The sequence below is a fragment of the Canis lupus genome, chromosome 8 (genome assembly GCF_003254725.2).
Source record: "Canis lupus dingo isolate Sandy chromosome 8, ASM325472v2, whole genome shotgun sequence".
Taxonomy (NCBI): Eukaryota; Metazoa; Chordata; class Mammalia; order Carnivora; family Canidae; genus Canis; species Canis lupus.
The window spans coordinates 68493626-68506625 of record NC_064250.1 but is presented as its reverse complement, the minus strand read 5'-3'; the positions used below and the strand labels follow the sequence as shown (position 1 = coordinate 68506625).

Here is a 13000-nt window from a genome sequence, read left to right as displayed (position 1 = left end):
TCTATCATAAGCGAGAAAGGGCTGGAGGAGACGTATACGAGGCTTCCAAAACCAAGCTCTGGTCCACTGTCTCTGATACTCAGAAAACGTTTTAGAGCTCCACAAAGGTGTCTGTGTTACTGCAGCCCACGAGGCACACATCACCAGCTCATGCTGCCCTTTCCGCTATGGCTTCCGTGAACTTTAGAGCTAAATGTGCTCGACTGCAGCAACGATTTCTTAATGTAAATGTTCTGGTACAATGATCTCTTCTCCCCCAAAATAGCCTGCCTCCTTTTTATCTTTATTTCAAGAGCTCTTTTATATCTTTTATAGATAATCATTTTTAGCATTTTGAAGCATTAGGGCAGCCCGGGTGGCTCAGCGGTTTAGTGCCGCCTTTGGCCCAGGGCGTGATCCCAGAGTCCTGGGATCGAGTCCTGCATCAGTCTCCCTGCATGGAGCCTGCTTCTCCCTCTGCCTGTGTCTCTGCCTCTCTCTCTCTCTCTCTCTCTGTCTCTCTGTCTCTCATGAATAAATAAAAAAAATCTTTAAAAAAAAAAAAAGGAAATTGAAGCATTAGTAGCAACCATGGCTTCTAAACCAAAAAATTATGTTATGGTAGATAAGTTATATAGTGATTAATAAAGGACAGAATATCTGAATTCAGAATTGTTCCAGATTTTTCAGGGTTTATCTTCCTTGTAGACACAACAAATGGGGGGGGGGGGTAAGTAACTAACCTTTATTAAGTACTATAGGCTAATAACTTATGCATCCTCATCTGATCCTCACAAAACCCTGTGCAGAAAGTGGAATTATCCTCAGCACATGTGAAAAATGGAGGTGCATAAAGGTTAAGTCATTTGCTCAGCCAGGTAAGGAGTGGCTCTGGGCAGAATCAGGCCTGACTCTAAAACCCGGGCTGCTTAGAATATAGGGGGCAAAATGTGGCATAACACAACAGGTTTTTAGAAAGTTCATTCACAGTCGGACATTAACTCCAAACTGATTCACACAGCCTTAGAGACAGAGAGTCCACCTTCACGCCAGCAGTTACAGAGGAATTAGGAACTGGGCTCGGGATCCCTGGGTGGTGCAGCGGTTTGGGCGCCTGCCTTTGGCCCAGGGCGCGATCCTGGAGACCCGGGATCGAATCCCACGTCGGGCTCCCGGTGCATGGAGCCTGCTTCTCCCTCTGCCTGTGTCTCTGCCTCTCTTTCTCTCTCTCTCTCTCTCTCTCTCTCTCTATGTGACTATCAAAAAAAAAAAAAAAAAAAAAAACACATACATTTAAAAAAAAAAAAAAAAGGAACTGGGCTCCCCCAACTGGTGAGCATATGGAACCACACCATTTACTTCTTTTTCTAGTCCTTTGTTTTTTGGGGGAACCTCCAAGTTAAGACAGGATTAAACTTCCTTTTACTAACTTTATCTCTTTCTTTCTTTCTCTCTTCTTTGCTTAAAATTAGCTTTCTGATAATGTGTATCAATAGCCTTTAAAATGTTTATACCCTTTGGTGCCAGTAGTAATACCATTTTACCAATTTATCTTAAGGAAATAAAGATTACCCTAAGAATTATGTGCACAGACATTAACCACTGTGTTACTTACAATGATGAAATACTAAAAGCAAGTTAATGGTCCCAAAATTGGGGTACTGATAAGTCAATTATAGTATACCATATCATGGATATTATTCACCTACTTAAAATATTTTCAAAGAATATTTAACAAGGAGGTAATATATACATGTTAAACATAAAATGTCCAACACAAATACATCATACAATATCAATTTTGTGAAAATGTTCCTTTACACATGTAAAGGAACTACAGTCCACGTAGTTTCTCCTAAACAGCAGGATCAATGCTGATTTGTACTATCTTCTCTACCTTCCTATGTTCTCTACCTTCAATATATACCACATTTAAATCAGGAAAAAGTAATTTTTCTAAAAACTGAGAAAATTCCCACTAGAAATTATTTCTATGGGGACTTCTCCTTTGGGCTAGGAAAGAGAAAATTTAAGAGTTGTTCGCTGAAGGGGCCATTGCCCTTCCCACCCTTATGTCAGCTCGAGGTGCTCTTCACATCACCATAGCACTTATGATATATTCATTTAACAGACTCATCAAGCTACTGCAAAGTTCAAACTTGGGTAGTATATAGATTCCCTCTAAAGAAAAACTGATTTATTTTCATGCAGTTTCTTTATGTACAATTACAAAACCAAGGTTAAATTTATTATGTTTATAAAACAAGATACAAACAAATCTACTAAATTAGCAAAATTCAAAATGACAGCATTTTAACAAAAGGATGATTTTGCTCATATTAAAAATCATCAACCCACAACTATATAGCCAATTAATCTTTAACAAGGCAGGAATGAAGATCCGAGGCAAAAAGTCTCTTTAACAAATGGTTTGGGGAAAACTAGAGAGCAACATGCAGAAGAATAAACTCAGACTACTTTCTTACACTATACACAAAAATACATTCAAAATGGAGAGCACCCGGGTGGCTCAGCTGGTTAATAGTCTGATTCGGTTTCAGGTCATGATCTCAGGGTTGTGAGACTGAGCCCCCAGACAGGCTCCATGCCCAGCATGGAGTCTGCTTAAGACTCTCTCTTCCTCTCCCCCCACTCCTTCCCCTGCCCTCATGTGTGCATATGTTCTCTCTCTCAAATAAATAAATAAATTTTTTTTAAAGATTTGATTTATTCATGAAAGACACAGAGAGAGAGCGAGAGGCAGAGACACAGGCAGAGGAAGGAGCAGGCTCCATGTGGGGAGCCGGACGTGGGACTCGATCCTGGGTCTCCAGGATCACACCCTGGACCCAAGGCGGCACTAAACCACTGAGCCACCCAGGCTACCCAATAAATAAATAAATATATATATTTTTTAATTTGCCATTTTATTTATTTATTTTTTATTGGAGTTCACAATTTGCCAACATATAGCATAACATCCAGTGCTCATCCCATCAAGTGCCCCCCCAATAAATAAATATTTTTTAAAAAATAAATCCAAGGGATCCCTGGGTGGCTCAGCGGTTCAGCGCCTGCCTTCGGCCCAGGGCGTGATCCTGGAGACCCGGGATCGAGTCCCACGTTGGGCTCCCTGCATGGGGTCGGCTTCTCCCTCTGCCTGTGTCTCTACCTCTCTCTTTCTCTCATGAATAAATAAATAAAATATTTTTAAAAATTTCAAAATGGATTAAAGACCTAAATGTGAGGCATGAAACCATTAAAATTTTAAAGAACAGAGGTAGCAACCTCTTTGACATCAGCTGTAGCAACTTCTTTCTAGACACATCTGCAGATACGAGGGCAACAAAAGCAAAAATGAACTATGGGGACTTCATCAAAATAAAAAGCTTCTACTTGGTGAAGGAAACAACAAAATTAAAGGGAACCTGTGGAATGGGAGAAGATATTTGCAAATGACATATCTGATAAAGGATTAGCATTCAAAATACATTAAGATAACTTAGACAACTAAAAAAAAAAACCCCACAAATAATCCAATTAACAAATGGGAAGAAGACATGAATGGAATCTTTCTAAAGAAAACATACAGATGGCCAACAGACACATGAAAAGAAGCTCAACATCACTCAACAAGGAAATGCAAATCAAAACCATGATGAAATATCACCTCACACCTGTTAGAATGGCTAAAATCAATAACACAAGAAACACGTATTGGCAAGAATATAGAGAAAGGGGAATTCTCATGCACTGTAGGCGTGACCGCAACTGGTGGAGCCACCCTGGAAAACAGTATAACTTTAAAAAGTTAAAAAGAGAACTACCCCATGATCCAGCAATTGCTCTACTAGGTACTTACACAGAGAATACAAAAATACTAATTCAAAGGGATACAGGAACCCCCAGGTTTATACCAGTATTATCTACAATAACCAAATTATGGAAAGAGCCCAAATGTCAATTGACTGGTGAATGGATAGAGAAGATATATATACATACACATACACATATAATGAAATATTACTCAGCCATAAAAAAGAATGAAATCCTGGCATTTGCAATGACATGGATAGAGACTATTATGCTAAGTGAAGTAAGTCAGTGAGAGACAGAGAAACACATGATTTCACTCACAGGATTTAAGGAACAAAACAAATTAGCAAAGGGAAAAAGAGAGGCGGGCAAACCAAGAAACAGTCTCTTTCTTTTTTTTTTAAAGAATTTTTTAAAAAAATGTATTTATTTATTCATGAGACTCACACACACACACAGAGAGAGAGAGAGAGAGAGAGAGAGAGAGAGGGGCACCGAAACACAAGCAGGCTCCACACAGGGAGCCCTACATGGGACTCGATCCTGGGTCTCCAGGATCAGGCCCTGGGCTGAAGGTGGCGCTAAACCGCTGAGCCACCTGGGCCGCCCAAGAAACAGATTCTTAAGTATAGAGAACAAACTGGTGGTTACCAGAGGGGAGGTGGGGGAGGGGGAGGATGGATAAAACAGGTGATGGGAATTAAGGAGTGCACTTGTTGTGAGCACCAGAGGATGTGTGGAAGTACTGAATCAATAAACTGTACACCTAAAACTAGTATTACACTGTATGTTAAATGGAATTTAAACAAAAATTTAAAATAAAATAAATGCCGTTATGATTCATGGTGACTTCTTTTCACCAGCTTGGGAAATCTCTATCATTAGCTGCTAGAACCATTTCCATATATGCCACATACAAAGAACACTGGAATACTGCTGGGTTGAATGAATATTTTGTCAAACACTCTGAAATAGGTTTCTAAACTGCTCTGTATTCTTTGACAAATTATTGACATTAAAACTTTCATTAAAAGTAAAACTCAGGACGCCTGGGTGGCTCAGTTGAGTGTCCAACTCTTGATTTCAACTCAGGTCATGATCTCAAAGTCCTGAGACAGAGCCCCATGTTGGGCTCCACACTCAGCACAGAGTCTGCTTGTCCCTCTCCCTCTGTTCCTCCCCTCTGCTCACACACACTTTCTCTAAAATAAAAAGATTCTTTTTTAAAAAAGTAAACTCAGAATTAAAAAAAACAAAACAAATCATTGTCTACAAGGTCAACAAGGCAGTGGCACTAGCCTAAAAACAGGCAGAAAGAAGAACGAAAGAGACCCTAGGAAGATACACACACAGAAACTCAACAACTCTATGGCTGGTCTCCCTAATATGACTTCCAATGACTCCATCCATGACTTGGAGAAATGCTCTTCTGCCCCCATTCTGCAGTACTAGATTCAGAAATGTACTTGGATTCACATGTGTTAGCTAGTGCAGGTTCACGGTGATAAATAGGGATTGTGTTTCTGCCTGTGTATCTTATACTACGCCCTATAATCACACTGCATTTTGTATAACTCCAAGATTGATAAACTGCCCTTGGCCCAGATGAAGTAGTTCCTTGGCACAAAACCAGACCTGCAGGATGCTCGACTGGCCACACCTTCACAGACAAGGTTGGCCTTGTTGGGGGCAGGTAAACATTCTGAGGACTGGGGGGTGATCCTCATTCAGATGTTACTGGCTGTAACCATGCACTCTTGAAGACAATTTGGGATCTGGATGTCTGTACTGTCATCTAAGAAAACATTCCTGATATCCCTGCCATGTATCTATTATTGTTACAGTCAAGTATCTGATCAGCAATTTTGAAGTGTAATTTGACTTTCCTCTCGTATTCTAGACAAATTGAAGGATGGCTTTTTTACATTTTATATATAAAACAGAAAAACAACAATACTTATCAAACTTCTGGAAGAATGCTATCTTAAACGTAAGAAATGATGGAAAAACTACAAAGAAAAAGACTTAATGACATAAAAACCTTAACCTTCCATAAATTCAATCTTTAAAAGATAAAAGGCAGATAGAAAAAATGTTCAGAGGGATCCCTGGGTGGCTCAGCAGTTTGGCGCCTGCCTTTGGCCCAGGGCGCGATCCTGGAGTCCCAGGACAGGATCGAGTCCCACGTCGGGCTCCCTGCATGGAGCCTGCTTCTCCCTCTGCCTGTGTCTGCCTCTCTCTCTATGTGTCTACCATGAATAAATAAATAAATCTTAAAAAAAAAAAAATGTTCAGAGAAGAGAATGTTCCCAATGGATAAACGACTAAAGCATATAAACAGAAATATACTGTATACTATGTATTGGGGGGTGTTTTTAAGTTACAAAGGATGAAGAAAGGGATCTAGTAAATGTCTGTAAATCATTTAGGGATGGGGTCTATTTGGGAGAGGAGGTCTGCTTCTTTTCAACCCCTTACTCACCTAATCCAGAATCAGGCAACAGTATGCCCTCAAAAATTGATTTTTGAATGAAGACATGAAAATACTTAAGGTCTGTTAGGAAAATGGAAGAATTCAGGCAATAGTTTATAAAATAAAAAACTCAGAATACAACCTTAATTATCTGAGGAGTTTGATTCAACAGGACTTTTTCCTAAAATCTGTGAAAAATATGTGCCTCAAATGTTCAGTTTATTCATGGGAATTTATCTTGAGCCCTATGCCTTTCTTAGACACTCTTTAAAAGGGATAGTTTGGAAGGTACCTTGCAGACCTTTCTGAACAGGTCACATTTCTATACTCCCATGAGATTATCTAGCAAGAAAAATAATGTGTTATCTTAATTGAAAAAACTCACAATTGAACAGAAAACAAAGTATTTTTCATGGATGAAGCAAGTTGCTTATAAATATCCCAATCAAATGAGTTGACGACAGAGATAATGACTCCCTAACTCATTTAGGTCCCAGCTTTGTGCAGTGGCAGTATCGTAGCCAATGAGGTTTATCCAAGGCACGATTATTGCTAACTGAAAACTCATTTAGGTCCTTCTGTGAAAGCCAAGTACTTGAGGTACATGTCAATATACATGCATTGGTGTTTAACTATAGACAGTGTGACAAAGAACTATTGTAAACTGTTAACATTTTTTTAAAAATCTCTGTAAAAACAAAGAAAAAGAATGACTGAATGGCTCATTTTGGAAAAGCCATTTACAAACCTTCATTTCTACAGTCACGCCATTTTATCTGATCCCAAAGAATAGGATATGAGAATGCTATTATGCTATTGTTTTTTTTTTTTTCCCCAAGTCTTGGTAGTGGCATTTTAATGGCTTCCATTGGTGGCTGTTTTTTTTTTTTTTTTTTTTTTAAGGTTTTATTTATTTATTCATGAGAGACACAGAGAGAGAGAGGCACAAACACAGGCAGAGGGAGAAGCAGGCTCCATGCAGGGAGCCTGACGTGGGACTCCATCCCAGGTTTCCAGGATCAGGCCCTGGGCTGAAGGCGGCGCTAAACCACTGAGCCAACCGGGCTGCCCTATGCTATTGTTGATCAAAAGGTTAAATGTTCTATTTAAGAGGACCAGATAAAGGGTGATTTTTATCAAATAAGGAAATCAAAACAAGAGAAAGAAAGAAATATGGAAAAAAGAGAGTATCTGCTTCCAAAATCCTTTGCATCATAGGAATGACCTACACTAAACTGCCATTTTTTTCAACTAATTATATATTAAGGGGGAATAAAGATTTATTATTATTTTTTAAAGACTTTATTTATCTATTTAACAGAGAGAGTACAAGCAGGGGGAGTAGCAGAGGGAGAGGGAGAAGCAGGCTACCCATTGAGAAGGAGCTTGACTCAGGGCTCAATTCCAGGGCCCTGGGATCACGACCAGAGCCAAAGGCAGATGCTTTAACCAACTGCACCACCCAGATACCACCCTTATCACCCAAGATAATTTTAAGATTACCTTGATTCTAGGAGCATTTCACAGATAATCTAACATAGTTGACATAACACAAGAAAATAGCTGTTATTATTCTTCATAACCTCTGTAGCCTGCTAGCTTAAATCTCCTGCAGAATCAGATACTGACTCAAACTGCCCTAATGTGCAGGCATGAGGGGGTTTTACTGCCAGTAATCATTGACTAAGTAAATCAGAACAATCTCCAGCTAAAGAGAACCAGAAAAGCAGGGAAAAAAGATAATAAATATCTACTTGGAGGCCTGGGGGAGGAAGACACATAAGAAACTCGGGAAAGTGAGCCCAGTAGTCAGAGCTACTTTTCCCTGGGGATGTTTGCCAATTCTGCAGGGAATGCTAAAAGTTTGGTGTTGGTTTACGGAGTAAAGGTGAACCAAACATGCGAGGCCTCACAGGGACTGCATCTCAGTTTAGAAATGGCTTGATCCCCTGAGAGTACATTGAAGTGACTCCAGGTCCCAAGTGTCACTTTCGCCTGACAAAAGCAAACCTGAATTATCTTTGGCAGAGGAAAACATCCTCTTAGTTCTCAAATGATTTCTACTAACAATTATGCAAATTCCATGTCCAGCACAAAATTAAAAAAAAAAACAACAACCAAAAACTAGGTATATAAGGAGATAAGACTAAACGAAAGAAAACCAAGAGAAAACAGACTTTGGACAGGACTCACAAATAGTGCCATAATTGGACAAATTTTAAAATAATTATGTATACCATATTCAAGAAGATAAAAGACAAGGTTGATAATTTTGGCAGATAATGGTAAACAGATAAAAAGAAAACCCAATGGAAATTAAAGAATTAAAAGATATATAACTGAAATGAAAAATTCAACTGAGGGGTGCCTAGCTGGCTCAGGGGGTAAAGCATGTGACTCTTGATCTTGGGGTTGTGAGTCTGAGCCACATGTGGGATGCTAAAATAAATAAATAAATAAATAAATAAACCCAAACCAAGAAACTCACCCTTAATTGTTTAAGAGATCATTTATAGCAGACCAAAAAAAAAAAAAGTAAGTGAGGAGATATGCAGGATGAAGGACAGAGACAAATAGAAAACAGAGAAAAAAGGTTGAGACAGAAAATCCAGTGAATGATCTAACATGTGCAATTGCAGACCCAGAAAAAAAGGTGAGACGGAAGCAATATTTGAAGTACTAATGGCTGGTGACTTCTAAAACTAAGGGAAGATGTCAGGATACAGACTCAAGAAGCCCTAAGCACCCCAATTATAAGTAAAAAAAAAAATAATATCAGGGACAGCACAGAAAAGTTGAAAACCAAAGACAAAGAAACATTTTAAAAGCATCCAGAGAAAAAGACTACTTTGAAGAGAATTGACAGATTTAGTGGCTTCTCAATAGAAACAATCCAAGTCAGAGATAATGAAGTATCTTTGAAATGCTTAAGGAAAACAACGGCAAACCAAGAATTCTGTAAGTACCTAAAAGGACCTTCACAATGGAGGAAAACGTTCTAAAATCAGATCGTGGTAATCATTGCAGAACTCTAAAGATACTTAAAAGCAACTGACCTGTATACCCTTTTTTTTTTTTTTTAAGATTTTATTTATTTACTTGAAAAAGAGAGAGCAGGCACAAGCAGGGAGAGCCACAGGCAGAGGGAGAAGGAGAAACAGACCCTCCACTGAGCAGGAAGCCTGATGTGGCGCTCTGTCCAAGGAGGCTGGGATGATGACCTAAGCTGAAGGCAGACGCTCAAACAGCAGAGCCACCCAGGCACCCCTGAACTGTGTACTTTAAATGAGCAAATTTTATGCTGTGTGAATTGTATCTCAATTAAGCTATTTTTTTTAATGTGATGTAAATAATGACATTTGCAAACACTGTAAGAATCCCAGACCTGCACTAAAGGAATACATCAGGTGGAAAGAAATGGTCCTAGATGGAAGTCTGGAAAGTGACAAAGGCAGCACTGAAGAGCTACGGGGGGAGGGGGGGGAAGGGGGGGTGACCTTTTTGATCAGTGCTAAAATAAATGATGCTGGTAAAAATGAAATGTAACCCCCTTTTCCACACACACACACACACAAAATCAATGAAAAATTACACACACATACACAGTTACACAAATCAAATTCGAAGTGGACTGCAGATCTTAATTTGAACACAAAATAGCAAGATTTCTGCAAGGTGTTTTAAGAATCGATCTTCCTGATTTTGGAACAGAACTACAAATTAGGGGAGAAAAGACATGTAATACCCCCCTCCAAAAAACAACTGGGCAAAACATCTGAACAGGCACTTCATAAAAGAGGCTACCAAGTAAACATGACCTCATCAGTCGTGAGAAACTACAATTGTTTTTTTTTTTTTTTTTTTAAAGATTTTATTTATTCATGAGACAGAGAGAGAGAGAGAGAGAGGGAGGCAGAGACACAGGCAGAGGGAGAAGCAGACTCCATGCAGGGAGCCTGACGTGGGACTACATCCTGGGTCTCCAGGATCACGCCCTGGGCTGAAGGCGGCACTAAACCGCTGAGCCACCCGGGCTGCCTTGAAACTACAATTTTCAAAAAAGATTTTATTTATTTATTCATGAGAGACAAAGAGAGGCAGAGATATGAGCAGAGGGAGAAGCAGGCTCCCCACGGGGAGCTGGATATGGGGACTCTATCCCAGGGCCCTGGGATCACAACCTGAGCCAAAATCAGATGCTCAACCACTGAGCCACCCAAGTGCCCCAAGAAACTACAATTTTAAAACCACAAGGAGATACCACTCCACACTTTCCAGGATGGCTAAAATTTAAGGCCGACAATATCTAGTGCTTGCAAGGACGCAGAGCACAAGAACTCTCTCACGCTTGCTGGAAGGAGTGTAAATCGGTCACACACTTTGGAAACTTGGTATTTTCTGTTAAATTTGAAGATATGCCTATCTTTTGACCCCGAAATTCCACCGCTGGGTATATACTCCACAGACAGGAGTGCACGGGGAGGCACTGAAGTGTATTCAGCAGGGCCAAAAGGCACAATCCAAACGTCCACCAAAACAGTGTGACGGAAATACTGTGATGCACCCATACAGTGGCATACTGCAGATCAATAAGAAAATGGATGAATCTCAAAAACAACCTGAGCGAAGCCAGACACAAAAGAACACTTATCGCATCGCTTCGTTCCTATAAAGTTGGGAAAACAAGCAAGATGAAACCACAGACACCGTAGGTGCGATGGGATGGGCTGGGATGGGCGTTCAGAAGGTAAAATCACACAGGAAAAAAGGCAAGGAGGTGCTGATCCCACAAGGCAGGGTCGGGTTACCTCTGGAGGAGGAATGCCGGCTCGGGGGCGCCCGCAGAGCCCCGGCTGGGGTGGGGGGGTGGGGGGGTCCTGCACTTCCCCGGAGCGCCTGAGGCCAAGCGAGGGGGGCGGGAGGGGAGCGGGCCAGGGAAATCTGCTCCCGGGGCAGCGGGAGCCCGGCTCGCAGCGCCGTCAGGGGTGGGGGAGGGAGGCCGAGGGGCCGCGGCCCGGAGCCGCCACACCTGCCCGCCGGCCTGGACGCCCCCCTCGCCTCGCAGGTGCCCCCGCCCACGGCCTCGCAGGTCTTCCCCCCGCCCCGCAGGTGCCCGTCCCGCCGCGCAGGTGCCCCCCTCGCCGCCCCGCAGGTGCTCCCCCCCCCGCAGGTGCCCCCCCCCGAGCCCCGCAGGTGCCCCGCCCTCCGCGCCCCGCAGGTGCCCCCCCCCGAGCCCCGCAGGTGCCCGTCCCGCCGCGCAGGTGCCCCCCTCGCCGCCCCGCAGGTGCCCCGCCCCCGCGCCCCGCAGGTGGCCCCCCCGAGCCCCGCAGGGGCCCGTCCCGCCCCGCAGGTGCCCCCCCTCGCCGCCCCGCAGGTGCCCCGCCCCCGCGCCCCGCAGGTGCCCCCCCCCCGAGCCCCGCAGGTGCCCGTCCCGCCGCGCAGGTGCCCCCCTCGCCGCCCCGCAGGTGCCCCGCCCCCGCGCCCCCAGGTCCCCCCCCAGCTCCGCAGGTGTCCCCCCGCGTCCCGCAGGTGCCCGTCCCGCCGCTCAGGTGCCCCCCCGCCGCGCAGGTGCCCGCCCCGCCCCGCCCCGCAGGTGCCCCCCTCGCCGCCCCCCCCGCCCCGCCCGCCGTCCTCGACGCCCCCACACCGCCCCGAGGCCCCCCCGCCGCCGCCCCCGCGCCGCCCGCCCGACTCACCTCATTGTCGCTGCCGGGGCGGGCGCGCGGGGCCGGGGGCGCGGCGCGGGGCGCGGGGCGTTAGCGGGGGAGCCGGCCCCGGGCGCGGCGGCTCCGCGTCTCGCTGGGCTGCGGGGGGCAGCGGGGGCGCATCTTCTCGGGCGGGCGTCCGGGCCGCTAGCTGCGGGGACGGGCTGCGGCGGCGGCGCCTGACAGCTGGGCCCCGGCCCCTGCCATCTTGGCGGGCGCGTGCCCGGGCCGGCGTGTGCGCGCCGCCGGGGGCGGAGGGGCGGGGGCGGAGGGGTGCACGCGCCGAGACGCGGGGCGCCGGCCCGGGCGGGCGCGGGGACCGCCGAGGGGGCGGGCGGGGGCGCGCGGGCGAGCTCCGCCGCGAGCCGGGACCGACGGGGCCCCTCCGCCCGCCGAGGGGGTGCGCGTGCTGCCCGCCGCCCCCGGCCGCCGCGGGGAGAGCGCGCGCCGCGGCCCGAGCCCGACACAAAAGGCGCGGGGCCCCACCGCCCGCGCCTCCGGGAGCCTGAGCCAGGGGCTGCGAGGGGCGGGGCTTCTCGCGGAGGACGGCCCGGAGGGGCGGGGCGGGGCTTGGGGCCGCGCTGCGGGGATTGGGCTTCCCGGGAAGGACGCGCCTCGGGGGGCGGGGCTTAGGCGGAGGCGGGGCGGGGCGAGGGGGCGGGGCTTGGGGCCGCGCTGCGGGGATTGGGCTCCCCGGGAAGGACGAGCCGCGGGGGCGGGGCTTAGGCGGAGGCCGATTGGGGCGGGCCGAGGGGCGGGGCCGGGGGCGGGGCCGAGGACGGGGCGGAGCTTGAGGGGCCGCGCTGCGGGGATTGGGCTTCCCGGGAATGACCAGCCGCGGGGGGCGGGGCTTAGACGGAGGCCGACCGGAGCGGGGCCGGGGGCGGGGCGCCAGGTCGGCACGTGGAGCGCAGAGCCCCACCCCGCGCGGGGCGCCCCCAGCATCCACCCAGGGCGCTTAGTGCGCGGGCGTCGGTGGCCCGGCCGGAGGCTTCCCGCTGTAGTGGTGGCGCGCCCCAAGTGCTCG

General features: G+C 46.5%; 1 protein-coding gene and 1 pseudogene across 1 annotated transcript in view; one reads left to right on the top strand and one right to left on the bottom strand.

The window, feature by feature from the left end:
- EVL (Enah/Vasp-like) overlaps positions 1 to 12192 on the bottom strand; it is a 141475-nt gene extending 129283 nt beyond the window's left edge. The window contains exon 1 of the mRNA XM_049113471.1: positions 11965 to 12192. Coding sequence (XP_048969428.1) covers positions 11965 to 11969 — 5 coding nt within the window. The 5' untranslated portion in view covers positions 11970 to 12192. The remainder of the gene's footprint in view (positions 1 to 11964) is intronic.
- Positions 6764 to 6942, top strand: LOC112658224 (U4 spliceosomal RNA; annotated as a pseudogene).
- Positions 12193 to 13000: the final 808 nt, after the last annotated feature.